Raw genomic sequence first — 26700 nt, forward strand, 5'->3', positions numbered from 1 at the left:
GGTCAGCTGTATATACCACTGAGTAGAAAGAGTTGCTCAGAAATGTTATCTCCCTGAGGATTCTTAGATGTGAGCGTGACCATGTTTCGGTTGTGTTTCAGCTGCCAGATGATGACTTTAACCCTGCTGGGAAAGATCTTCCAGTGGGGAGTGGATGCCTGGATTCTAGTCAAGGTTCAGGGATTCAGGAGCCTACATCTGTTTAAGTGACTTGGAAATTTATCCAAATTAGTCTTGCCGTCTTACAGGTGGGAATAGAAAGGCAAAAAGCCGTGCCCCAGGCAATAGGTAGCATTAACTTTTTAATGGAAGGGTAAGAGTTCAACTGTTCCAGGTCTCTGTGCTGCTGCTCCTTCCCCATTTTCAGTTTGTTCCCTCGTTGCCGTCTTGACAACGGGATCTTGAGGGCTAATCAGTCAGTTGTGTTAGTGGAGCAAAAGCTTTGGAAGTAATGAATGTAAATGTATGCACTGAGGCCTTCTTGCAGTCAAAATGTTATGCTTTTAATTGTAACTTTGAATGTCAAATATTTAGAGATTTGAAGCTACAGCTGGATGTTAAAAGCTCAGTAAATATCGAAGTAACAAGTCATTTTAATCTACCTGTTTTTGAAAAGCAATTAGAAAAATCCGAATTATTTAAAAAAGGAAGGAAATTCAGAGGACAAACTCATCAAGTGTGAGCTGTAGACACAACTGGTGGAGATTTTGAATAATGTATGTTCATTCCATCTATTGGCTTAATTGGTACTTCAAATACCGAGACTAGAAAGCAGGAAATGGATGTTGAGACTTTTAATCAAAACTGTCTCAAAGTAGACGAAAAGATCACAGGGGTAGTTAAAGTGTTATCCACATCAAAACTATATTGCAAGTGGGAACTAGAGGGCTCAAGGGTATCGATAATAGGGTATGTATCTGTATAATATAAATGTAGACAAGCATACACACACATAGAGCTTTTTAACTTAATGCAGGGCTGAAAACGAGTTGAATGAATGAAAATGAATGAAAATTATTGAGGTCAATTCACATGACGGTTTGTGCTAATTGGCACTTTCAAAGAGACCGAGGCCTGCTTCTCCCTCACTTACTGCTGTGTCTTTACCAACACCCCTTTGTGATGGTGCTTTTGCAAGTAAATAAACGGTTGGAGAATTTCCACTTGCTGGCAGCACTGGGAGGGTTGGTCGGGCTCAGAGGAAGGCAGCTGGTGGGGCTGGGTACCCCCGTCTTTCCAAGATGCCGAACAAGCCCTGGCAGCAGTTGAGGTGGTGGTGGATGGAGGCTCCCGGATTCCGTTCTTCTGCTGAGTCCGCGACTCGCCCTCTAGTGACACGGACAGAGTTTGCTGCCTGTGGGAAAGTCCCTGACGCTGGGAGAATTTTTGCCCACCTCTTTGTCATGATTATTTAAAAATCTATTACAGGGCTATTAAAAAAACCCCAGCAAATGTATAATAATTTTTATATATTTAAAAAGTGTGAATTGCGCTGCTGTGCCCCAATCTGGCAACCCCAAAGAGAAGCTAATGAGAAAAGTGCCTGATTTATTACAATTATCCGGGTTAGAGGAACTGCACAGTAAATTCCTCCTGCCTAAGTACTGAAATATATCTTAGTTTGACACATGGAAGAAAAAGTGTTTCCCTGCCTGACAGTATTCTTACAAACAGTCTTTCTGCAGTGGTGGTGCCTCTTTAAGACCAGTAGATGTGTTTGTATGTTAACTTAGATAAATCACTGGTAGAACTGTCCAGTTTTCAAGAAAAACGTTTCCTGATAAATGAATACCCTTCAGGTGAAACACAGCATATCTGTTGTGGTAAGAACATCCCTGAAGAAATAAAACTGCATTTAGCTGTGCTACATATTTTTTATATGTATATCTATATATATATGTATACACATATATATATTAGTATTTACTCAGGCACTTGCTTAAATTTAGTATTTGTTTACATATAGACTAGAGAGCAACACCAACTCAGATCCATGTGTGCTTTAAGTGACGTGTATGGAGATAAAGGCTACAAAGGTTGTAATCGTATGCTTGCTCCCTATTCATTCTCCAATCTCTTGTCCGTGTTTATCTTCCAGTAGGCAATCTTCAAAGCAAACGTTACAGGGCACAATTGTTTTCTCACTGCTAATTCTCTCTGCCCTTACAGTCTTTTTATCATATGCAGATCACTGATGCTGCATTATGATAAGAGAATATAATTTTTATTCCTTAAGTGGGTTGTCAGGGAAACTTGCTACCAGGCCTATTTATATTTATATGTTGCAAGATGCTTTAGCCACTGCGTATGAAGGAACTGGGGATTCAGAAATGTTTTGATTTTTCTTATATGTGATTAGCTTTGCTGAAAAGAAGCAGAAGCATTTGACTTGGCAAACATTGTTCCAAAATCAAATAAATTAATCTTGTTTTCCTTCCTCTGGAAAACTGCATGTCTCATTTTCCTTACTCTGGAAAACCGCATGTTGTTTGGCATATGTGCAGTTCCTCTCATCTTCAGTATGGATAGTAATAGAGAGAATGGGTTATTATCAGTTATTGAGCAACTCTAATTGCCTTTTAGTCTTCAGCTTTAGAGAGAAGAAAGCTGAGGTCTATGGACAGGCCTGTCCTACCAGGTGTGAAACACTTTGGCATTGATCTAGAAGCAGGTGTACACAGGAGCTTCACAGTGGTGGTGGGAATGGTCCTTACGATCGTAAGGGCTTCACTAGGCTGGACCTGGAATGCAAGACATAAGCTTGAATGAGCTAAAGACTTGGAAAAAATATTTTGAATTAGCTGAAATTCATAGACTGTGTTTTGCCAATGGTTAGTGGTAGAAGTACTTGTTCCATTTATACAAACGCCAGACATGAATGAAAAAACGAAAAACTCTTTCAATTATTTGGCTGGTTAGAGCCTGATTTATAGTCCCTTATTGAGATGGTTATTTCTTCTTCTGTCCTGAAGAGATATGCAAAGTCTGATTTATTAGAAATGCGTCAGATGGCTCAGCTGTGCAAACTGTCCAGCAGAAATGCTCTGGTATGTAAAAATCTTATTGTGGTCTGTTGCCTCAGCACCTACAGCAATGGCATACATCCCATGGGCCTGGCTGGCCCTGCCCTATGCCGTGGGGGATGCTCTGGCTCAGAAGGGCTGGCAGTGGTTTTGTGGGGGTTGCAGTTGCTGCATTTTAAAGTGGCTGTGGCACAAATAAGCGCTGGTGGGTGGGAATGGCTGCCCTGCTCAGAGAGCGCCCGCTCCCCAGGGGACCTGCAGGGGTCTTGCTGTGAATCAGTGAAGACAAAGGTGTGAAGCTTTACTAAGTTCACAGTTGCAGACAATATCAAAGAAAAATCAGCAAAACATACATTAATTATTGTGTAGAGAAGGCCGAGCCCTCCTCAGTTTCTGCTTTCCTGAGAGGAAACTCCTGGTCAAAGCCACAAATGACATTACTTTTGAGGTTCATCCCTCTACCTGGGAGCAGCAGAGCGGCAGCACTGAGAGGCAGGTAGGGCTGTGGCCGCCTGGCAGAGCTGCTCTGTGCAGCACAGGGCTCGCAGGGATGTGCCTTTGCAGGACAGTGGCTCTGAAGCATATTTGTGCTCCTTTCTGCCAAAAAACAGGTGGCCTTTAAAGATACAAATGTACCCCTAGAAACAATTTTGATAAGGGGATGACTCTGAATCCCTTGGCTTCTGTGGTTGAGGTCAGTGACAACCAGACTGGGACCTGGGTCTGGAGGTGATGTTTCCATTAGACACCTTCATGTTTTTTTAAAGAGCTGTTTCTTCCTCCAATTCTGTCAACCTCAGGAAATCCATTGATAGATCACAGCCAGGAGTACATCTTTCCTTGTCTTCTGTTCAAGCTTGGCTCATTGGCTCGTGTGTGAATTTTGCCATCTTGAGTGGATATTTTTGGCTTTCCTTCCTTCCTTCCCCTTCTCCCCTTTCTTTTAAAGAAACTTCTAATTTTAATTTGGAAAAAACCTTTAATTTTGAATGTTGTCTGTGAGCATATGGATCTTTAATACTCTTCACAGCATGACTATTTTCATATTTATAAAGTGAATTAGGAGAACTTCAAAGGAGGTGTTGCTGCTTTATTTTTTTCTTTTAGTTTTATTTTCTAAACTTGTTGAGAGTGTGTTTATATAACAGAAGCCTGCAACTTCCCAGGAGTTCCTGGGGCCTAGTAAGGCAGTGCTACACTGCTTTCCAGTTTCTGGAGGGCTTCTCTGTGTTTGAAATGCCTGTATTTTTCTGTAAGAGCCTTTGCATTGTTGGCAAGCTGTTAGTGTAGCCTTCTTGCACTGCCAAATCTTAAAGGCCTCTACAGAGCTGGCCACAGTGGAGCAATGCCACCCCCAGACGAGGTGGGTGAAGGAGAGTTTGGGGAAAAGCTTGACACAGACACAGCCTAGGATGATAGCAATCCTGCAGGTGTTTTACATCAGTACCTACGCAAAGCTTTTGGCCTGAGCACTCCATTCATCCCAGAGGCGCTGGGCTTGGGATGCCCTTTGCGCTGCTTGTGGTGATAACAGCTCTTGCTACAGCCTGCGCGCTGCCCAAGCTGGCTATTCTATCTCCTCCAAGCCAGCATGTGGGTGTTTTCCTCCTGCTGGCTTCAGCTCTGGGGCTGTTGGATGTGCCAGCCTGAGTTTTGGGCACAGGTGATTGATACAGAGCTGGCTGCCCCTCCACGTTCCCCAACAACATGGACAGATATATCTGTAATGGGATAACCAGTCTTGGTTTCAGCATTTCTCATGTGTCCATCGCTGTAGTTCCAGGCATCACAGGGGACGATGCTCCCAGTGGTTCCTTTTTGGATTATATCTGTGAGTTGTCTTTTTTTTGCATCAGGGAGCGGAAAGGAAAATTCGAGATGAAGAGAGGAAGCAGAACAGGAAGAAAGGCAAAGGCCAGGTGTCCCAAGCCTCATGTAATAACTGTGAGTAACGTGGGCTTTTCTGGTTTGGGGTTAAGTCATGCTTAACATGCCTCCTCTCATAACTGTGTTCCTTTGTGATCCTCCCAGCAGCTGAAGGGAAGTTGAGTGCACTCCCTCTGCAAAAAAAGAGCGATATCACCTTCTTCAAAACAATGGCTGACCTGGATTCTCAGCCAGTTCTCTTCATTCCAGATGTTCACTTTGGAAACCTACAAAGAACGGGACAGGTAGGACAAGCTAATGGGATAGGCCAGTGCCCACCTGCTGTCCTGTCTCTGAGGCAGCTTTTAGGAAAATAAATCACTGATCCTGGGGGCCACTTGTTTCAGCTCTGGTTTTGGTAAACACATTTCTTGGCGAGTCACTTAACAAAGACCTTACAAGAGACAAGTGTCTTTCTGAGTTTTGGATGTGAAAAAGGAGTTTATACTTCATTAATAACTGACTAGTTTGTGTCAGTTACAGTTTTGCCATTCTTTTGCTAGTAAGAAAGAATGGAACAAATTGTCAAGAATTTTGAAGTAGAAGGTTGATTTGTGACTGAAAGAAAGTCTGGTTTTGAATGTGCTGTTTGGCTTGTTGAAATGAAATGAAATGCCACCTTGTGGTAGCAGAGATCCCCCTCCCTGTGACAATGGTAAACAAAGACCAACCTCTTGTGTCTAAGGAGGTCAAAACTAGGCTCACTAAACACCACCGCCCATTTCCTCGTGGCATCACCTAGAGATCTGGGAATTCCTTGGAAGAAAGTGTTTTCACTCTACAAAGTAAAAATCTATTGTGCTAATATTAATAGTCAATATTGGCTTAGTGCAGAAGTCACGGAGTCACTATCACCAGCAAGTGTGAGAAAGTCTTTGCTGACTTGACTCTTTTAAGACCTACTTTATTGCTTGCTGGGAAATTGCAAACCTGAACTGGAAGGTCAGCTCTGACAATGTTTTTAATATGAACCTGTTATTTATTAACATCTCAGGAAGTAGAATGAGACCTTCATGCATGTGTTTATAAAGACAAGTAGTAGATGAAATTTTATATGCATCTTGCTGCAAAATACTAAAATAATGAAGATTAAATGACATTGAGTTGAAATCGTCATTTATTTTTAAGCAGTGAGGATTGTGTTAGAGCAAAGCACAAGGAGCACAGACATTGCAATCACAGCTGTCACTGACTTAGTCTCCAAAATTGGAAAGACACCCACTCACGTATCAGTGCCGAGTACCTTCTGTCCTCATGGATTTCAAACCAGAATGTGGATTTGTCTCAAAACAGGAGAAGGTGGAAGCATTCCTTCTAAACTAGCTGGAAGATACCCCAGTCTGCTAGCTCTTAGGCAATGCTCAGTCCTGTCTTTTGCTGCTGTTTAGGTTGCAGTATTGATATCCTTGCTATCCTGAGCTTTTCAGTTGGGTTGTGTATTATTTAATGTAAGAATGATTTATTATGACAGTATTTCGTAGCCACTTTTCAGGTCCTGAATGTAGAATGAGTTACAGACCTCAGCTTCACACACACACACCTGAGCTATTTTCATTGCACAGGTTCAGAAGTGAAGGCTTCCAGTGTGGTGGCTTGACCCTGGCTGGACACCAGCTGCCCTCCAAAACCCCTCTATCACTCCCCTCTCCTGGGTCGAGACAAGAGCAGGGAGACATCATTAGACCAGTTACTGTCACAGGCAAAGCAGACTTGACTTGGGGAAAATTAATTTAATTTATTGCCAATCAAATCAGAGTAGGAAAATGATAAATAAGAACAAATCTTAAAAACACCTTCCCCCCACCCCTCCCTTCTTCTTGGGTTTAACTTTACTCACGAATTCTCTACCTCTTCTCCCTAAGCAGCACAAGGGGACAGGGAGTGGAGGTTGCGGTCAGTTCATCACACATTGTCTCTGCTGCTCCTTCCTCCTCAAGGGGAGGACTCATCACACTCCTTCCCTGCTCTGGCGTGGGGTCCCTCCCACAGGAGACAGTCCTCCATGAACTTCTCCAACATGAGTCCTTCCCATGGGCTGCAGTTCTTCAGGAACTGCTCCAGCGTGGGTCCTCCATGGGGTCACAAGTTCTGTCAGCAAACCTGCTCCAGTGTGGGCTCCTCTCCACGGGGCCACAGGTCCTGCCAGGAGCCTGCTCCAGCGTGGGCTCTCCACAGGGTCACAGCCTCTTTTGGGCATCCACCTGCTCCAGCGTGGGATCCTCCCCATGCTGAAGGTAGACCTCTGCTCCACCATGACCTCCATGGGCTGCAGGGGGACAGCCAGCCTCACCATGGAGTGCACCATGGGCTGCAGGGGAATCTCTGCTCTGGTGCCTGGAGCACCTTCTGCCCCTCTTTTTTCTCTGATCTTGGTGTTTACAGGGCTGTTTCTCTCACATATTCTCACTCCTCTGTCCAGCTCAGTTGTGAAGATTGGTTTTTTTTTTTTGCTTTCTTTAAATACATTATCCCAAAGGTGCTACCACCATCACTGATGGGCTCAGCCTTGGCCAGCGGCAGGTCCGTCTTGGAGCCAGCTGGCATTGGCTCCATCAGACATACGGGAAGCTTCTGGCGATTTTTCACAGAAGCCACCCCTGTAACCCCCGCACTACCAAAACCTTGCCACACAAACCCAGTACGGAGCTGACCGTGCTCCCAGTCTTGCGAGCACTGGAGCCTGCCCGAGGTGCCTCACAGCCCAGGAGAACCAGGGCCCGGTGCCTGCCCTTCACCCCGCGCTAGCGCTGTAACTCAGCAGCTGCAGTGCTGGTGCGCTTGTGGGGGCGGACCCGCGGTGCAGGCACATCGTGAGAAGTTTGGCTGACTGTTGTGTAAAGCCTTTGACAGCAGACTCTGATTTTATACCTCCCCTGCTACTGTTAGCAGCTTTTGCTGCTGCTGCGAATTTGGTCCCAATGGCTGTGAGCTACACTGATTTACACAAAACAACAGTCTGGACTTGTCCTTCTGCCAAGAGCCTGCGCAGAAAAGTTCAGCTGTACCATTAGTAGTTGTATTTCCATTAGGCCTGTAGTTTGATGTTGGTCTTTATAGTTTAATTAGATTTTCAAACAATATTAAATACATACAAAAGCTTGTGAGTGCTGTGGCTTAAATTGTATTAGGGCTAATTTGGGTGAGTAGTGATCTGATTTAGAGGATTGTAAAATAACTGGGAAAATGATATAAACCAGGGGAGAGGGCAACCTCTGTGAAAATGTTTAATATATTTCCACTAGATAATACTCAACAGCAGTTTTTCTAAGCCACACTTTCTCCAGATCACAATTAGAACTAGAGATGTTTGTGTTTTATAGAAGGAAAAGGATTTTTAACATATGAAAAACTGCAAACCACTTTTGTTGTCTTTTCCTCCTTTTGAAGTTACTCTGTTAAGCAGGTGTCTGAGTTTCAGGAATAATTGTTTTGGTTTTTTTTCACTCTTCTAGGTTTACTATAATACAGATGATGAGAGAGAAGGGTAAGGCATTTATTGTTTCACAACCTTTGCAATTAGCAGTTCAGACTCAGAAAGCAGGCACAAAACATGAAATCAGATAAAAATGATCTCTTTTCTCTCCCTTCCCTCATGTTCTTCCATTACTAATAGTAGGTGAGTGATATGTAGAAGTGGTAGCGGGAGGTTTATTTTATGGTAACTTTCTTTTCCTTCATGTGAACTGGCTGCTTTTTGTATCTGTTTTTTATTACATCTCCAAGTAAAGCAGTTTCAAGAGTTGTAAGGTTCAATACAGGGACAAAATAATATATTTAATAATAAAGTGCCTTTTATATAAGTGTTCTCAAATCATTTCAAAATCAGGAATTGTTTAACAAATCACTGAAATTCACCCCATTCCTGAAAGCTGTTTAGCAGCACACACATCTTTATATGACAAATACAGGAACTGCAGAAAGGATGCCCAAGTGCCAGAACAAAAAAGCAGAAGGAGAATGGGAGATCCTGTGAAGGGGGGAGGTTGGAAATGGAAGCACCCCTATTGCATTTGGAGGGACTGGGAGAATTGCAGAAAGTCACTAAAATAGTTACAGATGTTGTGAAATGAAGGCTTTTATATGTATAGCTGAAGTTAAGCCCATATGAACTGTAATGTGTGCAAGCCCCAGACTTCTATAAGTTGTTTGAATCCCAAGTGAGCACCCTCAAATCTGAGAGTTGGGAGTAAGTCAACTGCACTCACATGAGCCTGCAGAAAGTGGCCCGTGGTAGGGAGGGCCCGGGCACCTGCAGCTGACATTGACTTGAAAACACAAGGCTCTTTTTGTTTCTTTGATGAAGTTAATGTTCTTCATAAAGCTCACAGTGGAATTTGAGAAACAAAGGGGATTATTGCACCAATCACATTGGCTTCAGTTCTCTCCTCCAATGAGACACAAATCCTGCCAGAGCTGTGCTGAGGGACGGGGATGGCCCTGGTGCCTTCAGCCCTCGGCTTCCTTGGCAGAGCTTGTCCCAGCTTTGGGCTGGGTCTGGCCCAGCATGTTGTTCCTTTTGAACTCGCTGGCTTGTATGGTCTTGGGTTTTAGAAATATTGCTGGTGTTTCCCGAGGCTGTCTCCTTGACCCTAAAGAGGAGGTGAATCGATGTGTAACTGTGGCTTCAGCTCCTTACTTAGCTGTTTCTTCCTCCCCACTGCCCTTCCCTCAATATTTAAACAGTTAAGGGCCTTTGGGGTTTTCAAATTTTCGTGTCACCTCTCCCAGCCAGGTAGTCTGGGCAATTTGAGAGGCTTGGAGAGTTCAGATAAGCATCAAAAGCTAAATCCTTGCAGTTTCTGGTCTGGTGCTACATGAGTAGCTGGTGGGGTTTTTGCCAGAGTACGAAGTGAGCCAAGACTGCTACTGTTGTCTCTTCTTCTGTGGGGAGCACAGTTTTACCGTGACATGGTCCCTGCTGTGTGTCTTCTAGTAGCAGTGTCCTGGTCAAGAGGATGTTCCGGCCTGTGGAGGAGGAGTTTGGTCCATCCCCTTTGAAACAAATGAAAGAAGAAGGCCTGAAAAGAGGTAACAGTCCATTTTTAACAGTGAAAAATAATGCTGTGGGACTCATGGCTTCAAGCTGGGAAGGGCAGGTGTGACTTGGACCAAGTCAGTGGTTTGATGCTAGTGCAAATGTGGGGTAGATGGGAGAAGACATCATTACACTTACTGGTATACAAGGAGACTTTTTAACAAATGATAATAATGATTTAAAAGCAGAAAAGAGAAAGGACTGTGCTATCTCAGGAAGGGATCAGGACATAAGTATATGTCAAATATAAAAAACCAGAAAATTTCTTGATCCTTGGCCAAGCTACATGGTTCATAAATGCTCCAGTAGAAAATATGTGGTTTTCTATTTTTAACTTTTGCTCATCATCTCTGTTCTGGCTGGCATAACAAGCAAATAAGCAAGATGCACTGGGTCAAATACGGAGACCTTAGGCAAGCTCTTGCTGTCTGCAGACTTAGATTAGCCTGAATAAAATTTCAGATATTTCTTACCCACTTAGAAATATAAGGCATGGAGAGACATCTTTCAGCAGACTTAACTGAATTGTTTAATAGTTTGTTTCTCTTAACTGTTTTTACTCTCCTAAGTGAATATTATCACAGTTGCATTTCAGTCTGACCCATGTTTTCCAGTCTGCTACCCGAAGCTTAAATTGAGTAACACTGAAGCAATGGCTTAGGTAGAACTGTTAAATTTTGCACTGAAGCTTAGGGTGAACAGATGGTGATTTTGTCCACAAAATCTGCTTTGTGTACAGTCACTTCCAGTGCAGTGCTATAGGTGATAACTTCCTACACTGCCACAGTTAGGCACACTGGAGAATATGTGCCACTCCTTCAGTCTCATGAGTTCTGTCATGTAAGTTTATTGGAGGCTCCTGGAGTTTGATTAACTGATAAAACTCAAATTTGAAAATGTTTTGAGGTTCACCCATCAGCTGGTGAGACAACAGAACAACAACATACAGATGTGAGCTCAGTTGTTCTTAGTTACACCATTTGTAAGATTCATTTGAGCTTTATAGAAACAACTTCCTATGAGCTTGCATTTGCAAAGTTTCTCTGTGGGTTAGGGTGGTGTGCTTGAACCAGGGGAAGCACACAAGATTACAGGATGGAGACTGATATCTTCCTGCAATAAATGTGAACATATTGTTCTTTTAATTAAATCTTCAATTAGTCATATGAGGTCAGCACTGATCGCAGACTTGTATCTGGTTGACTCAAGGCCTTGACCAAATTCATGTTATCAGGTCTCCATCAAGTGAAGGGGACAGCCACAAGGGCTACATAAAGAACTGTCGTTTCCCGCAGTTTCTCCTGGGTTTCCCAGCTGGAAGCCTGGATAGTTGCCTACAATGAGGTATTGGTTTGGTTATTCCTGCCCTTTGCTGTGGTAAATTGTTTTAATATTGTCCAGGACTTGCAACCATTTCGAGGGGTAGATCTGGAAGAAAAAGAAAAAAGTTTTTCAACTGGTGGCAAAACTATGTTAAATAATTAAATCGAGGAGAGGCACGGAACCAGGGAGGCAAGGATGATCTCTTCCTGTTCAGTGTTTCTGCAACCTGGCCTGTGCTGGTGAACTTCCCACCATGGGGAACCATGTGTCTGGGGTTGTGCTGATGGACACAGCTCAGCTGAATCTGCCCATTTGACAGTACTGTCTTTGCCACAGGAGTCACCAGGTATTAAAATGTTCTGCTGTTTTTTCTCAGGCTTAACCATACTAGAAGATTTTTTTGTCCCAGGTTTATTTGGTACAGCAGAACCACTGACTCCTAGAGAGCAGGTATAGATGGGGCACTGGTGTAACGTTTGAGAGAGAGCAGGTCTGATATGTGAAAATATGTATTAAAAGCAACATAATCTCAAAGCGGCTCATTATCAGAGCAGAGCAAATAAATACCACCCAGTGAGGGGTCCAAGCCCAGGTGAAGAACAGAAGTGACAGTGTGTGCCCCCACCTCTGCCTGGTGGACCTAATTGTAACACTGTCTGATGGAAGCAAAAGTGTTAAGAGGCAGCCTTCAAGAGAACAGGTCTGAAGGGATTTGCAAACCATTGGTAAAACAAGGTTCTTATTCTCACACAGGTTGCTCTGTCTTCGTGAATTATTCTTTCATCTCCTTGACCTCTAAAGGAGGTAAAAGTGCCCAACACAGAAGTGTGAAGTATGTTAATCTGTACCAAGTGTGCAGTGCAGCTAGTTACTTGGGTAGATTTGTGGCCTTTTCTTGTTTTGAGTTCTCAAGCACTTTCCCTTTCAGATTTTCCATAGATCTGACAGTCGTGTTACAGATCAGGGAGATTTTCAGTCCAGTATTTCTCAGCCTGAGGAAAGTCATATTTTTGTCTAGTTTTTGTCTCTCAGGAAAGTCGTGTTAAACTACTCTGAAATGTTTTGGATTCATAACAATCAGGGTTTTGTGAACCATCCCTGTGGAGGACAGCATTCACTCTGTCACCTGGGAAATTTGTGCCTGGTCAGTTAGTGAAAACTCTGAATGTGGAAAATGAAAGCTAGGTCACAGCTACCAGCCCTACTTTCCTTATCTAAAATGTGCCACATCTCCACCCAGAGACCACTTCACAAAGACTGTAGTAGTTACTCATAGAGTGTCAGTCGGGGCATCAGACCTGGCTAGTGGCCCAAGCAGGAGGACTGACTGTTCTATCAAGTCTGTAGTTCTGTTTTTGCCATGTCTGTTACTTGTCTAATCTGCTGTGACAGATTTGCCAATGGAGACCTAAGCTGTTAACGCTTTTAAAAGAGGTATCAAATGTTGTTCTTCTGCATTTCCACTTAAATCACCAGGTCAGTGGCCTGACTTCCAAAAATGTCCCAGGTGCAACAAGCTCTCTTGTCTTCAGCAAGGGCTGGTTGCCACTCTGCAATTTTGTGAATCAGAGCTATTTCTTAAATAACTAAAGATAAATTTGTCACCTGCATCTTTTGCTATTCTTTTTAACAAGCAAAGAGCATTAGGGACTACAGCCCGTTTTGATGCTGGCAAGAAGAACTGGGGCCAGGCACTGTAGAGGTCAGACAGATCTGGATTTGTCAAAAGTAGCTCACTGCCTGGTACAAGGTTGTGTTGTTTTGGTTTGTTTTGTGTTTTTCCCCAAATATTGCAATCTGTACTACTAAAGTGAGACTACCTAGGTGCCATGAACACAGTGACAGCAGGATCAGAGCGCGTAAGTACAAGCTTTGCATCATTGCAGTCATGACTTGGCTTTCAGTGTCAGGGCTGCTGAGCCCAGTGGAGCCTTTGCAGCCCCTTCACCTGCACCCAGGCTGTGCTGCTGCAGCCAGCCGGCCTTCTCCCTGCTGTTGTGCCAGCACGAAGGGTTGTGGGGCTGCATTGTATGCTCAAGTGGGGACCTGGTCTCTGTAGAACAACACTTTTTTTGAGTTGTTTTTTCACTTGCATCTGCTCTTCAGAAGAGTTCAGTGCACGGGAAAATTCGTTGAGACAGGCCAGAGTAACAGAGCATAAGGGCAGGGATGAGAAAGGGGCATCACTGTCACCAGAAGTCATTTATGGAAGAGTGCCCTAGTGTGATTTTCACACCTGCCACGGGAAAGAAAAAAACAACCACCTCCCATATGTTTACTATTCCTGACTCTCTGTGTGTATAGTAGTGCTTCAAGTTCCCCCTTATCCTTGTAATGGATCCTTCATTCAGCATGACATTGCCTGATGTGTCAAGCACAACAGAGAGATTTAAAGCTCAGCACTTGGATTGTATAATGTCCCAAACTTTAACCTTGGACTGAGTGATTTTTTTTCTGCTTTCAGATACGTTTGTAATAAATTAGGCTGGCAGAGGTCCAGATGTTTGAAAAGCCAGGAGTTACAGGACAGCCCTCTAGTCACAAGAAAAGAATTACTGAATTAATAAAAGTGTTAGTACAGGTAAAATTAGCACTGTGAGTGAGTGCTCGCTCATGCAGGTAAACATATCAAACACAATATAGTTTAAGTATTGCTGTGGGGTTTTTTTTTGTCCTCTTATATTCTGGCGGTTATTTAGGTTGTGAGCCAAAGTTATCTCAGCTTCTAAGTCCTTTAAAAGGACACTCTCAGGCAGGTCCCCAAGAATTACCAAAACACAGAAGAAAAAGATGTGGCCCTGTGTGCCTGTGGTAGCAGTTTTGTGGCTCATACTTCTGAATTAAAGATGCAAAAAACACTATTGTCCTGCATGTCTGGTTTGTAGACCAAGACAGGGGACTGATCTGCTCGTATTTTTTCAGTCATTTCAAAACCGGGCAAAGAAGCTACAATTCTCCGCAAACAGGCCTGAGCCCACCCTGCTACAGTCTTGACCTGAGAATTAGCTTCCAAACAACTGCTTCTGTATGGAAAATACCATCAGCTTTGTTGGCTCATCTGCAAGTTGTCTATTGAGTTAGCTGGTGAAGATAGCTTTTAGACCACAACGACTGGTAGTTTCCAAAGTTATATTTTTCTGTATACCAAAAAAAAAAAAAAATTATCGATGTAGTTTGTCACACAGACATAAGATACCTGACAGTGCACATGTATTTGTACCTAATGCGCAGCACTGCTGTTCTAAAAAGCAGTTTATTTAGGGAACAAAATAAATTGCAGAATGTCTTTTTTAACTTGCTATGTTATCAGACTCGTGTGAGATTATACCTAAAACACTTCTCTAGTGTTCATGTTTATTTGCTGTGTAACTGTTTGCTTTGCTTTTGCTCTGTAACAGCAGATTTCTTCCTTTTACCTGTGCAAGTAAGAGCAAAGAGAACATGAGCGAGGGAGGGCCGGGCAGTGCTCCTGTGACTGGGCAGGATGTCTGAGGGAGGAAGAGGAGATTTCCAGCTGTGCAAATGGCATTTGGGTACCTGAGCAGGGGTGGGCACACAGGGAAACGCCTGCCTGCCAGCTGTGCTGTTCAGTGTCTCCTCTGTAAAGTCTCAAATGACTTTGGGCTCGCTCTTTCCAGTGTTCACTTTCAGACTGGCCAGGTCCATTTGCAGTCATGTACATGGTAATGTCAGAGAGAACTATTTATTTTCCTTTTCATTGATTTTGCTCTCAAAGGTTCAGCGAAAGGCAAACCAGACCTGCCTTTTCTGAACATCCTCTCCCAACCTTTTGGATGAAGCCTGAAGAGGTGCAAGCCAAGACACAGGTTTAGGAAGACCTAGCTTGTGTGTTTTGTCCTATAACCCAGGGACAGGGCCACAGTGCTTTTTAGCTTCTCTTATTTCAGTAAATGGAGATTTAAATTCTTGAAGGTACAGATTCCTCACATTAAATTCCATTTGCTGAATTATCTTTGTGTGTTTTCAAAGCAGCTATGATATGTCTTCCACGGTTAGATCACTGATAATATGACAGTACATTTTTTTAAGTGCAAACCATCTTCAGCACTTCATTTTATCTGTCATGGATTAATATTTGTTTTTCTACTCAGTGTGGAGTATTTCGTCTGTTCGATTGACTGAACCTGCTCCAAGTTTGACTTTTTTTTTGTTTCAGTGCTTTTGTATGTAAGGAAGGAGACAGATGAGGTGTTTGATGCTTTGATGCTGAAATCGCCCACAGTAAAGGGGCTAATGGAAGCGGTACGTATCCGATGTCTTCACATTGTTTGTCTTTCTTGGCAAGAAAATCTTGAGGATTTCAATGTATTATTGAGATAAAACATAATATGAAGATGAAGTTATTCTCAAATACATTTAAAGCATTTCATGAAAGCGTTCTGGAGCATGCCTCTGAAATGCTGGCATGTTCTGAATTTGGTGCTGTCAGCAGGCTGCTGGGATTAAATAGAGTCACAGACCTGATCTATTGGAGACCTGAGCCTTAAGGAATGGCAGTAATTAACCAGTACCAGGAAAGCAGGAAGGTGCAGGCTCCATTTTCTGAAATGCTTCTTACCGAACAGATGATTCAGAGCCTGTTGAATCTTCTCGTGTCACGCTCATTGGTGTGTTGACAACCATCTTTAAAGAGACCCAAGGATGCACTGTTTCCCTGGGAATTTCACATGGCTTTTGTGCAACTGCCGTTCCAGCATTTGAGGCAGTTGCTGAGCCGATGAAGACGAGTCGTTCATACCTCCTGTCTCAAATTCCCTCTCTAGTCCTCACTCCCAGAGTGACCTACATACCAGCCTGCTTCTTTGACTTGAGTTTTTGTTTGTTACCTGTTATCCGTGATCATTAGTAGCTGTTTCCACTTTTAATGCTGTTTATGTGAGCTGATGGCTAGTAGATGTGTGAAATTTGGTGGGGGAAGAGTGAAGAAGTAACCATATATCTCACTCCTTCTGTGGGGGGACTAAAGTGAGATTGACGTGTGGGATGCTGAGTTGATTTCCAGCCTTTGCTACGTGTAGGAGAGAAGATGGGAATGGATGTAAGTGTCTCTAGAGAGCTCAGCTGAGTGCCATAACTGTATATTTTCATGCTCTCATAAAACTGTCACAGTGTCTTGTTGCATGTACCAGACACTTCAAATGCAGTTAAAGACTGAGTTATTTGGTCAATATTCAGCCAGTAGCAGAAAGTAAAAAAAAGATTTCTGGGTTAGTGAAGTTGTTGAAAACACCTATTCAGATCAGGGTATCTCTGAGGAGAGTCAAATGCGTTATAAAAATGTCCTAACTGTGCTTTTGCTTTTTGTTAGCTGTGGCTGCAGCTCAGTTCTTAGGCAGAACCTGCATTCAGCCTGATTCATGATAAGCTGTAATAAGATTTCATCTTGTCTTTGTATGGAAGTTAAAAGTATGTTATAATCCTTCTATAACCTTTCAAGCTAACAAGGATATTTTCTCTCTAGTAGTCTGTGCCTTTCCGTGCCTGTTCTCCAGCCGCTGTGTAACATAAAAACAAAGCTGGCGCAGAAGCAGGAAAGGTTTCTGCATACCTCTGTCAGCACAGCTGCTGACTCAGTGGCATGTTTTTGGCACCAGAGAAATCTCGTCTGTTGTAAAATGTCCCAGATCACTGGAAGGAACGCGTTCAGAAAGTTTTAATTCTCTGTCATAGGATATAATGGATAAATCAATTCCAAAGAGCTGTGAAATTGCATACTCCTTAATATCCACTACAGTCTTTCAGCAAATCATGTAATTTTGCACATCCTAAATGCTCAATTCTAAGCTCGTACTAAGAAGTTAGAAACTGAAGCTCTGAATATTACAGATCGCCAGATCTGAAAGACAGCACCAATGATCCTGAATCATACCCTCCTTCCCTCCTTCTCTGTTTATGGATTTCACTTTTTTTGGTTTGTTTGTTTTGTTTTGTTGTTAATCACTATTCTGGTCTGTATCTTTCTCCTAATTTTCCATGATTAATGATATTGTTTTCTCAGATACTATGTTTATTTTATTATCTTGTGTACTCCCATTCCAAGCTAGCAATCAGATTCCTTCTCAGATTTCTTTTCTTCTGGCAAATATCTAGAGGACTCAGGTTTCCGAGATAACACTAGATCTCAAAAAGTGACACAAATGTTTGGTTTTTAAGATGTTTGCATCCTACACTAGTCAGATTTGATCAACAGAAACCAGTGAAATGGTTGCCCATCACAAAACATCACATGTGACTGACCAGCTCTAAATCCTGCTTTGAGACTGATCCAAAGTCAGGTTAACTCTGTGGATCTCCGTAGATACCCGTCTTGCATTGTGCAGAATCATGTATTTGTTCAATTTACAGGAGGCAATCTATATTGGGAAATTCAGGCATCTCTCAAAGTCTTTCTAAAATTAAAAGCTAACAGCTGAGTTCAATAGAGCTTGCTTAGACCACACTTTATTAGATACCTGTCGATGTATTCCAACCAACGTAGGGCAACAGACTGGACTATTCCATAGAAATAAGTTGGCAAAGAGGTTTTCCTGCAGGCCTCAACCGCCCCAGGTGCTGCCCTTTCTGTCTTCCTGACTGCAGCAGAGAAAGCATTTCTGCTGGCTTGGGCAATCAGATGTATGGAGCAGAGAAACTCGTCATGCCAGGGACTGCAGCCCAAAGGGACACCCGGCCTGTTATTTTAGTGCTATTCTGAAAGGTGTCCCACTCCTTCAGGGAGCCTGAGGGAAGGAGAGAATTATCTGCTCAGAAGGTTAAAAAATGGACAATGGAGATATTAAAGGAAAATATTCCTCTGAATAAAGATATCTTTTTAAAATTTGCTGTAGTGTGCTTGGGGCCAGGTGAGAAATCCTGTTGTTTCATATGGAAGCTGGCAGTAGTGGTGTTCCCCCTGAGCTGGCAGCAAACGTGTTTCAGAAGACAGTGTTAAGTGAGATGCCCTAGCAGATGGTAGCTCTCTGCTTTCTCAGATTCTGCAGCAGGACTTAGCACATTTGCACTGGTGACTTGTTTTCTGAGCCTGTGAGAGGGAAGCTCTCCCATACTCCCACTTCGAGCCTTGCTTCCACAGCTTGCTGTCTGGTATAATTGGTTGAATCCGTAGGGGTTCCTGAGAAATGTGCTTGCTCAGTCAGCTGGAAGTCTTTCGCAAAGCTCACTAATCCCTGCATGTTATATAAATCCTACACCTGTCATAGGCAATGTGACAGGCAAGGCTTTCTTGGCCCTACCCCTCATAGCTTATGTAGGAAGTGGTGTCCCAGAGTCCCAAACCGCTTTGAGCAACATTTGGAATGTGTGAGTGTTAGGTATCCCAAATATCCTAGGGAAGTTTCATGCTGGAATGTGCAGAATGCTGTATATTAGCTGCTATTAAACCTCCTTGGCACAGGAACATTTCTCCCTGCTTGTTTATTTGTATGGAGTCAGTGAAAAGTGTCTTCAAATACTGATCTTTAGAACATCACTAGGCTTCAGAGTTAACAACCCAGAGAGGAAGATCTCTTGTTTCCTCATGTTCACACAGTTGTGATGTTTTCTGCAGTGTCAGGTTGCAGTTTTTCTCTGCCTGTTATGAAGGATTTTTTTAAACAATCTGATGAAATGGAGCCATTTTGACTATTGCTTTAAATGAAAGCTTAAATTTAGGGGTACAACAAAACCATAGGTACAAAAGTTCAGCAATAAATGGCTTATCTGACATCATTCTATTCATGGTAAGCCAAGCTAGAGAGCAAGAAAGAATGAAAGGAGAAAATGAAAGTTTCTCTGAGAAAGTCAGACAGTCAGGATTTGTCCTCACAGTGTGGCACCCAGATATCCCAGAGGGGTGACCAGCCTCAGGTCAGGCAGCTGCCTCCATGGGCAGCACAGGATGAGGGGACACTTGGGAGGATGGTGGTAGACGGGTAGAGTGTGATTGAGGGGCAAGATGCGGGTACCTGCACAAGTGCTTCTGGCCAGAGGCAGGTGATTCCTTCTCCCAGGGATCCTGGCCGTGAATCCTCCTTGGGATTTATGTGCATAGGCCGGGTCAGATGTTCATGAAGGCTCAGTGGGGCAGCCCATCCTGTCTGTGATGGAGCGTAGCTGGAACAGCTTAGGACAATCCACACAGGGATCTGGCAAACCCTGTATTTTAACTGCCCTTGTTCTGCCCTGTTTGGAACAAAGACTTGAACTTGCTCCAGGTACGCTGAGTATGTTATGGAACTTCTTTGTAGATGCATTTCCACCCTGTGCGTGGGGTTACTTGGCTTTTCTGTAGGCTACACAGAGCCTTTGGCATAGGCTACATAGAGCTCAGAGTGAAGAAGATTGGATTTATCATCCAATAGTTAGGATGATTGTGTGAGATACAAGACAAGTGTCTTCTCATAAATGTATGAAGTGGACCACACCAAGGAGAGTGTGACTGTACAGCGTATGAGCTTGTGTAGCCTTATGGAACCAGGGCTACCATTGGGATCTCCAGCACCATATCCAAACGGGCAGTGAAACATGCTGGTGTGAGTAAAATGCAAGTAGCAAATACAACCCACAATTTAATTTGTATTTTCTTCTGTGCTAGGTGAAAAACTTAGGGAGTGGAAGGGTCTAGTGTACCTTATCTGGTACTCCTTATTTACATCCTCCCCTTTCTGTTAACCGCTGATGTATGCTGTCATCAGAGGAAACTCTTTGCAGTGTAAAAGAAGCTTTATTCTTTCCAAAATCTTGGAGTTACACTATACTTTTAAAGTACAAAATTATATCTTAGGTAAGATGACAATTATACAAGTATAGGCGATATAGGCAAATTCATTCTCTCTCTTAGAGAATCCTGGCTCTCTGGACGACCGGACCTGTGCTTGAGGTTCAAACTATGGATGTTTGAATCTGTCCTTAGTGCTGAGTTTATCTGTTGCTTTCTTTCCATTTTCTATTTCATGATAATTACTTTAATTTACTTATCTAAAATACCACTTTTTCTCAACAGAAATCTGAATGCAAACATGAAGAAAGGATTTTACAGTGACTGATGTTTGGCAGTCTTTAAATGGATATTTAATTGTGCATTTCAGTTCTCTAATGCAGAAGATAAATAGTCAACTATTTCACTGCAACTTCATTTCACCTGGGAAGAATGGGAAACTTACTTTGGTTGGCAGCAGAGTACCACAGAACATTAATCACTGACAAAAAGTCATTTTTCCGTAATTTTTTTTGGAGGGGACAATCGTCTTCTAAAGTATGAGCTGTGAGACCTGCTCACTTAAAGAAGAGCCATAATTTGGAAAGGAAACCCAGCTCAGATGGAGGGCTGAGGGACACCCTCTCCATGAGCACACCACAGAGTGGATGTCCAAAAAAGTTGCTGATACACTGCTGCAAAGCAATGCCAAAGCATCCCTGTGAAAGTGCTTGTTTGTGTTGGTTATTTGTCACCTAAGTAGTTCTTCCTTCAAAAGTTTTCCTATATTTTCTGCTTTGTTATTTCAAGTAGCTGGCAAGAGGATTATTTTAGAAGTCCTTTACCTTGTTAACACACTGAGGCAACTCATCTTATTATCTGTGCACTCAGATGATGTTTTGTGAACAAAACAGTGTTCTTATTTTGCCACCTTAGTAACTAGACTGAGTCACCTTCCCAACAACACAAAAGCTTCCTCATCTTGTGTGCAGCATGTTTATAGCCCTCCCACAATAAGAGGTACCTTGGAGATACTTTTCACAGAATCACAGAATCACAGAATCACAGAATGTTAGGGATTGGAAGGGACCTCGAAAGATCATCTAGTCCAATCCCCCTGCCAGAGCAGGAACACCTAGGTGAGGTTACACAGGAAGGCGTCCAGGCGGGTTTTGAATGTCTCCAGAGAAGGAGAATCCACAACCCCCCTGGGCAGCCTGTTCCAGTGTTCCGTCACCCTCACTGAGAAGAAGTTTCTTCTCACATTTAAGTGGAACCTCTTGTGTTCCAGCTTGAACCCATTACCCCTTGTCTTACTGTTGGTTGTCACCGAGAAGAGCCTGGCTCCATCCTCGTGACACCCACCCTTTATATATTTCTAAACATTGATGAGGTCACCCCTCAGTCTCCTCTTCTCCAAGCTAAAGAGACCCAGCTCCCTCAGCCTTTCCTCATAAGGGAGATGCTCCACTCCCTTAATCATCTTTGTGGCCCTGCGCTGGACTCTCTCCAGCAGTTCCCTGTCCTTCTTGAACTGAGGGGCCCAGAAATGGACACAATATTCCAGATGAGGTCTCACCAGGGCAGAGTAGAGGGGAAGGAGAACCTCTCTGGACCTACTAACCACCCCCCTTCTAATCCACCCCAGGATGCCATTGGCCTTCCTGGCCACAAGGGCACAGTGCTGGCTCATGGTCATCCTGCTGTCCACCAGGACCCCCAGGTCCCTTTCCCCTACACTGCTCTCCAACAGGTCATTCCCCAACCTGTACTGGAACCTGGGGTTGTTCCTGCCCAGATGCAAGACTCTACATTTCCCCTTGTTATATTTCATTAAATTTTTCCCCGCCCAACTCTCCAGCCTGTCCAGATCTCGCTGGATGGCAGCACAGCCCTCTGGCGTGTCAGCCACTCCTCCCAGCTTGGTGTCATCAGCAAACTTGCTGATAGTACACTCAATTCCCTCATCCAAGTCATTGATGAATATATTGAACAGTATTGGTCCCAGAACTGACCCTTGAGGCACTCCACTAGATACAGGCCTCCAACCAGACTCCGCCCCATTGATCACAACTCTCTGGCTTCTCTCCTTCAGCCAGTTTGCAGTCCACCTCACTACCCGATCATCCAGTCCACACTTCCTCAGTTTTGCCGTGAGGATGCTGTGGGAGACGGTGTCTTTTCAGACAAAAGAAGTGCCATGGGGTGTCCTGTTAGCTTAACAAACCTTGAAATGCCATTGAGAAATAGAAATGTGCGCATCTGTCGATCCATGAATCCATCAGCTCCTGTTGTATTGCTACTCATCTGCCTTCTGCCTGGTGGAAGAAGCCTTTGCTTTCACGAGCCCAGAAAATCAGAATAATAAACTGCAGAAAGGCGGCTTATTGGATTGAAATTCCCTGGTAAAATCTGAAGCTGGGAAGAGTGTTGACTCCTCGAGCAGAGCAGTAGTAGATGCTGAGGCAGTTTTGATGATTCACACCCTGTGAAAACTATAGTCTTTAAGTTTCTGGATGGAAATGGTTCTGTTTTTTTTGATCAAGATCTTTAAGATTATTCCTCCCTGAATCATCCTTAAAGGAAGCTATGGTATGGTTGCAAGTGATTTTTCTGTATGACTATCCTGTTGAAGTTTGCAGAGATGATAGTGTTTTAATGCCTTATGTAAAGCGAGAAGTGATAATTTCATATTTCTCATTAGTCTTTAATGATATTTCTTTTGTTTTCCTGATTTCAGATCTCTGAGAAGTATGGGCTGCCAGTTGAAAAGATTGCAAAGCTTTATAAGAAGAGCAAAAAGGGGTAAGTAAACTAACTAAATGGGGGCTATTGCAGGATCCTTTAGAAGTACTCAGAGATCCAAACTGTGCTTGGGGACCTCATGATGCAGGGCAGTATAAACACTTTTAGGAGATGTGTCCATATACTTGAAATCTTAATGTCTATGGAGACAGCAAGGGGTGGCAGGGAAGGAAACACGAATCTCCAGTCTGTGTCTGACCAGCATTCATAGGCTTACTGTGAAGAAACAGAGTTAGTGTTTGTAAAATGTGTTTGGATAAAGTCTGTTCTGTAGACTATATGCTTAATAACATTGTGGAGCACTAACATGGGAGCGGTGCGGCCTTTGCTGTGGACGTGGTATGGAGTTTCCCAGCAGCATTAAAACGAAGTAGGCCACTGTCTGAATCTGAAAGGCAGGCAGGCAACGCTTGCTGCGGGGCTTTCAGCTGAGTAAATTTAGACATGAGCATCACAGCTGTGGTTTTAGAATAGCTAGGCTGCTACTTCTTCCCATAGATCTAAATCTCTCCACTTTAACTTTTTAAACTTCTAAATAGCCACAATATTGTGGTGATATAATTTTAAATCAATTATGCCTTCCTGTGTAACCTCATCTAGGTGTTCCTGCTCTGGTGGGGGGATTGGACTAGACGATCTTTTGAGGTCCCTTCCAATCCCTGACATTCTGTGATCCTGTGATTTTTTTTTTTTCAGCTGTAACTCTAGTTTGGGGCATTGTTTTGTCTGGGGATTTCTTTAGCTTTAGAGAAGACAGGTGAAACTTCTCATGTTTTACCTCTTCCTAACACTGTTTCCAAGTGATATTTTTGTTGTAAGAAACACTTTACCGTAAAGAGTGAGGAAAACACTCATATACACTTCTAATAGTTGTTGTCGAGATTCTCACATCAAAGCTGAGTTCTAGTGCTGTGAGCTGCGTGCAAAGCACAAATGACTCTGCTTCCCGTTAGCGACTCGCACCACAGCGGTGCAGCAGCTCAGGCGGTGTGGCTGAGGAGCAGCGTGGAGGTGAACCTGGGGGAGCTAACACCAGGGAAGCACCAGCCAGCTGGGTCTGCCAGGGATCTGGGGTGCAGCTCGCCTTGTAGCCAGCTTAAGTGGCTTAACATCCAGCACTGGTGTGTCTCTTTGCTGCTTTGGCTCTAATCTAAAGACTAGAAGGGGGATCTTGATGATGATTCCCACTGTTGTCCCTGTACTGTCCTGTGCTGGAGCCTGTTTTTGCATTGTAGCAAAGTGTGCATATGCAGTGGAGTGCGTGGCTTTCCCTTTCTTTCAGTGTCCTGGTACATAAAAATATTGATTTTTGACTTTGTCACCAGTATCTTGGTAAACATGGATGACAACATTATTGAACACTACTCCAATGAGGACACATTCATCCTGCACATGGAAAGCATGGTTGAAGGCTTCAAGATCACACTGACAGAGATCTAGCCTCAGGCAGAGCCTTTTCATAAGGAACCACACCATTTCATCCTTCTTGGAAAGCAGAAGATGCCCCGGGAACTTGACAGACATTGATCAGAGAACCTGTTACAAGACTGCTTTGAAAATATTGTCCATTCTGCACATGTGCACCAACTACATATAGACTTGGGTTTCTCAAGCACAAGGCCGCTCATGTTAACCTGGTCCCTTATTTATTGTTCCCCACTCTCTAGTGTACAAGCAGTTACCAGCCCCCAGATTTGTAACCAGATGACCCACTGCAGAATGTGAAATGCAACATTTTAATCCATACTTTAGTGTGGATAAACTCATTCTAAAACATGTTAAGGAACCATGCTGGTCTAGTTTCAGAAATCTGGTGTAAATCACTTTACCAGTAGTTCTCTCCATCATTGCTGAAAACCTGGTGCAGTGCTAAAGATGGGGAAAGTGGCTGACAGAGTTCATTTGCTCAGATCTGTATCTCTCACTAGTGTATAGTCTTGCCAAATACCTCTGGTAGTTCTCAGCATGTAGCAATGAGGACGTGTAAGTAAGGCATTCAGCTACAAATGTCACTTGTAAGTAAATGGTAAAGAAACCATTTTAACCTTGTATATAATGTTTATAATATGCAATAATATATTTACTCTATGTGGGCATGTTTACTGCCACTATGTTTTTGTATGTATTGGGTTTATGGTTTAACAGAATCTTTCCTAGTGGATTAGGTTGCTTTGATCTGTTAAGGAGTGTGTACTGAGGAGCTGATAACTGCATCTGCAACCGTATGCTCCACCCTTGCCCACACAGTTCTATACTGATATATTGGAGCAAACTGTGCTACAGTGCCTGGAGTGCTGTAGCACAATGGAATGCACCTTAGGTCCTAGCTGTAGATACCCGAGTGTCCCATCCAGCTGTTGCCAAATCCAAGAGGCACCATGTGTCTGCCGCCTGGTGTGCCTAGGGGTACCGAAGGGACTTCTGCCTGTTGTGTTGATGAAGCAGAGGTTCTCCAAGTGGGCTTTTCTCAAGCCTGTGGAGGGAAAAGTGCTTTCTGCAGCAGCCTGCTCATTAAAGCATTCCTCTGGACTGTAAGAAACAGGACTTCAAACTCTTCGTCTTAAGGGTGCTTGCTCTTGTATCTCCATTGAATGATTCTGTTTTGATTTCTAGAATAGTTGGGTCAGGTATAAACCTGGTCTTGATGTAAATATTTTATCGAAACTGGAACAATTTTACTGGTGGAGACTGAGTATCCCACCACTGAGGTGTGGAGATGGGTCTCTCTTACAAGGGCTGGATCTGAACCCAAGTTGAACTACAAGGTTATCCCATCAAATACCATCTGTCTCATGAATTCTGTGACGAGAGAAAGTTGCACGCTAAATTGTACCAACAGAGGGCTTCAAGGACTCAATCTCCCTAGCACATCCAAACCCAGCACCTCTCTCTCTCCTTTCCAGCTCCTCGCTAAGCACACAATCCTCTGAGTTTCAGCTGCAAGCGTTTTATTCTCCATGCGCTGTGTGTAGATCCCATGTGACAGACAAAAATGTGGGTCCTTTCCTGTATGTAGCCTTTAGAGTTTCTTTATTTTTTTTCCTTCTAAAATATTTTTTTGTTTAGCCACAGAATCTTTTTATTAGTTGGTTAATGGCATAAAGAAACACTGCCTAGTTCAGCAGGGCTCATCCTGTAGTGTTTTGAGCTGTGTGGAGCTGTTTACATTCAAGCAATGTAACTGGGATAGCTGACCAGGCTGATGTGGTCATGTTTGTGCATGAATTGTCCTGCAAGCTCTTGCACACTTTCTTCATTTCGTTAGCAATAGTGTCCCTAGAATCGGTACTTCAAATAGATATGTTAGGTACCTGTCAAAGTTTCTGTGGTACCAGAACCTATAAAAGGTTCAGGCTGTCAGTGTCAGGGCTAACATTCCCAGAATCCACATATATATGAAAAGCATCTGTTCTGTCTTCCTCCCTGCATTATCTTTTTCTAAATATGCACTCCAGCAAAGATGCTCGTGCTACCCTGCTCAGGAGCAGACATTCTGGGAATACAGGGGATTTATGGTGATTCAGTTTGTTTCTACTTGGCTCAGACTCAGATAAAAAGTCTGTGCTGACTTAGCCCAGACACTTTTTTTCTAAAGAAAAAAAGAGGGCGTTTTTGGCAGGTGGCATTAGGAGCTGGGACCAGCACACAGGACTGATGGAGCAGTGGTGCGGGTTCTTGTTGTCTGGTGGTGTTCGGGATCCTGAGGATATTTGCTGGGATCTCTCAGCTGGTCATGATGTCTGAGCAGAAGCTGCAGGTGAAGCACAGGAGTAAACATTGGCAGGAGTTGAACCCTGGTTCTGCCCCAACAAACCTGCTACCCCAGCTGGCCTGGGTTGGGATGTGCCGCATTAAGAGAGGACAGGGAGAATTTGAGGGTCACAGAAAAGGTC

General features: G+C 43.4%; 1 protein-coding gene across 2 annotated transcripts in view; it reads left to right on the plus strand.

Annotated features, from left to right (window-relative positions):
• GRHL2 (grainyhead like transcription factor 2) overlaps positions 1–24595 on the plus strand; it is a 66494-nt gene extending 41899 nt beyond the window's left edge. For both annotated transcript variants that reach the window (XM_065628585.1, XM_065628584.1), the window contains 7 exons: positions 4880–4967; positions 5055–5194; positions 8402–8433; positions 9883–9977; positions 15485–15570; positions 22743–22807; positions 24133–24595. In XM_065628585.1, the coding sequence (XP_065484657.1) occupies positions 4880–4967; positions 5055–5194; positions 8402–8433; positions 9883–9977; positions 15485–15570; positions 22743–22807; positions 24133–24247 (621 nt within the window). In that variant the 3' untranslated portion in view covers positions 24248–24595. The remainder of the gene's footprint in view (positions 1–4879; positions 4968–5054; positions 5195–8401; positions 8434–9882; positions 9978–15484; positions 15571–22742; positions 22808–24132) is intronic.
• The last annotated feature ends 2105 nt before the right edge of the window (positions 24596–26700 follow it).

Source organism: Caloenas nicobarica, chromosome 2 (assembly GCF_036013445.1).
Source record: "Caloenas nicobarica isolate bCalNic1 chromosome 2, bCalNic1.hap1, whole genome shotgun sequence".
Taxonomy (NCBI): Eukaryota; Metazoa; Chordata; class Aves; order Columbiformes; family Columbidae; genus Caloenas; species Caloenas nicobarica.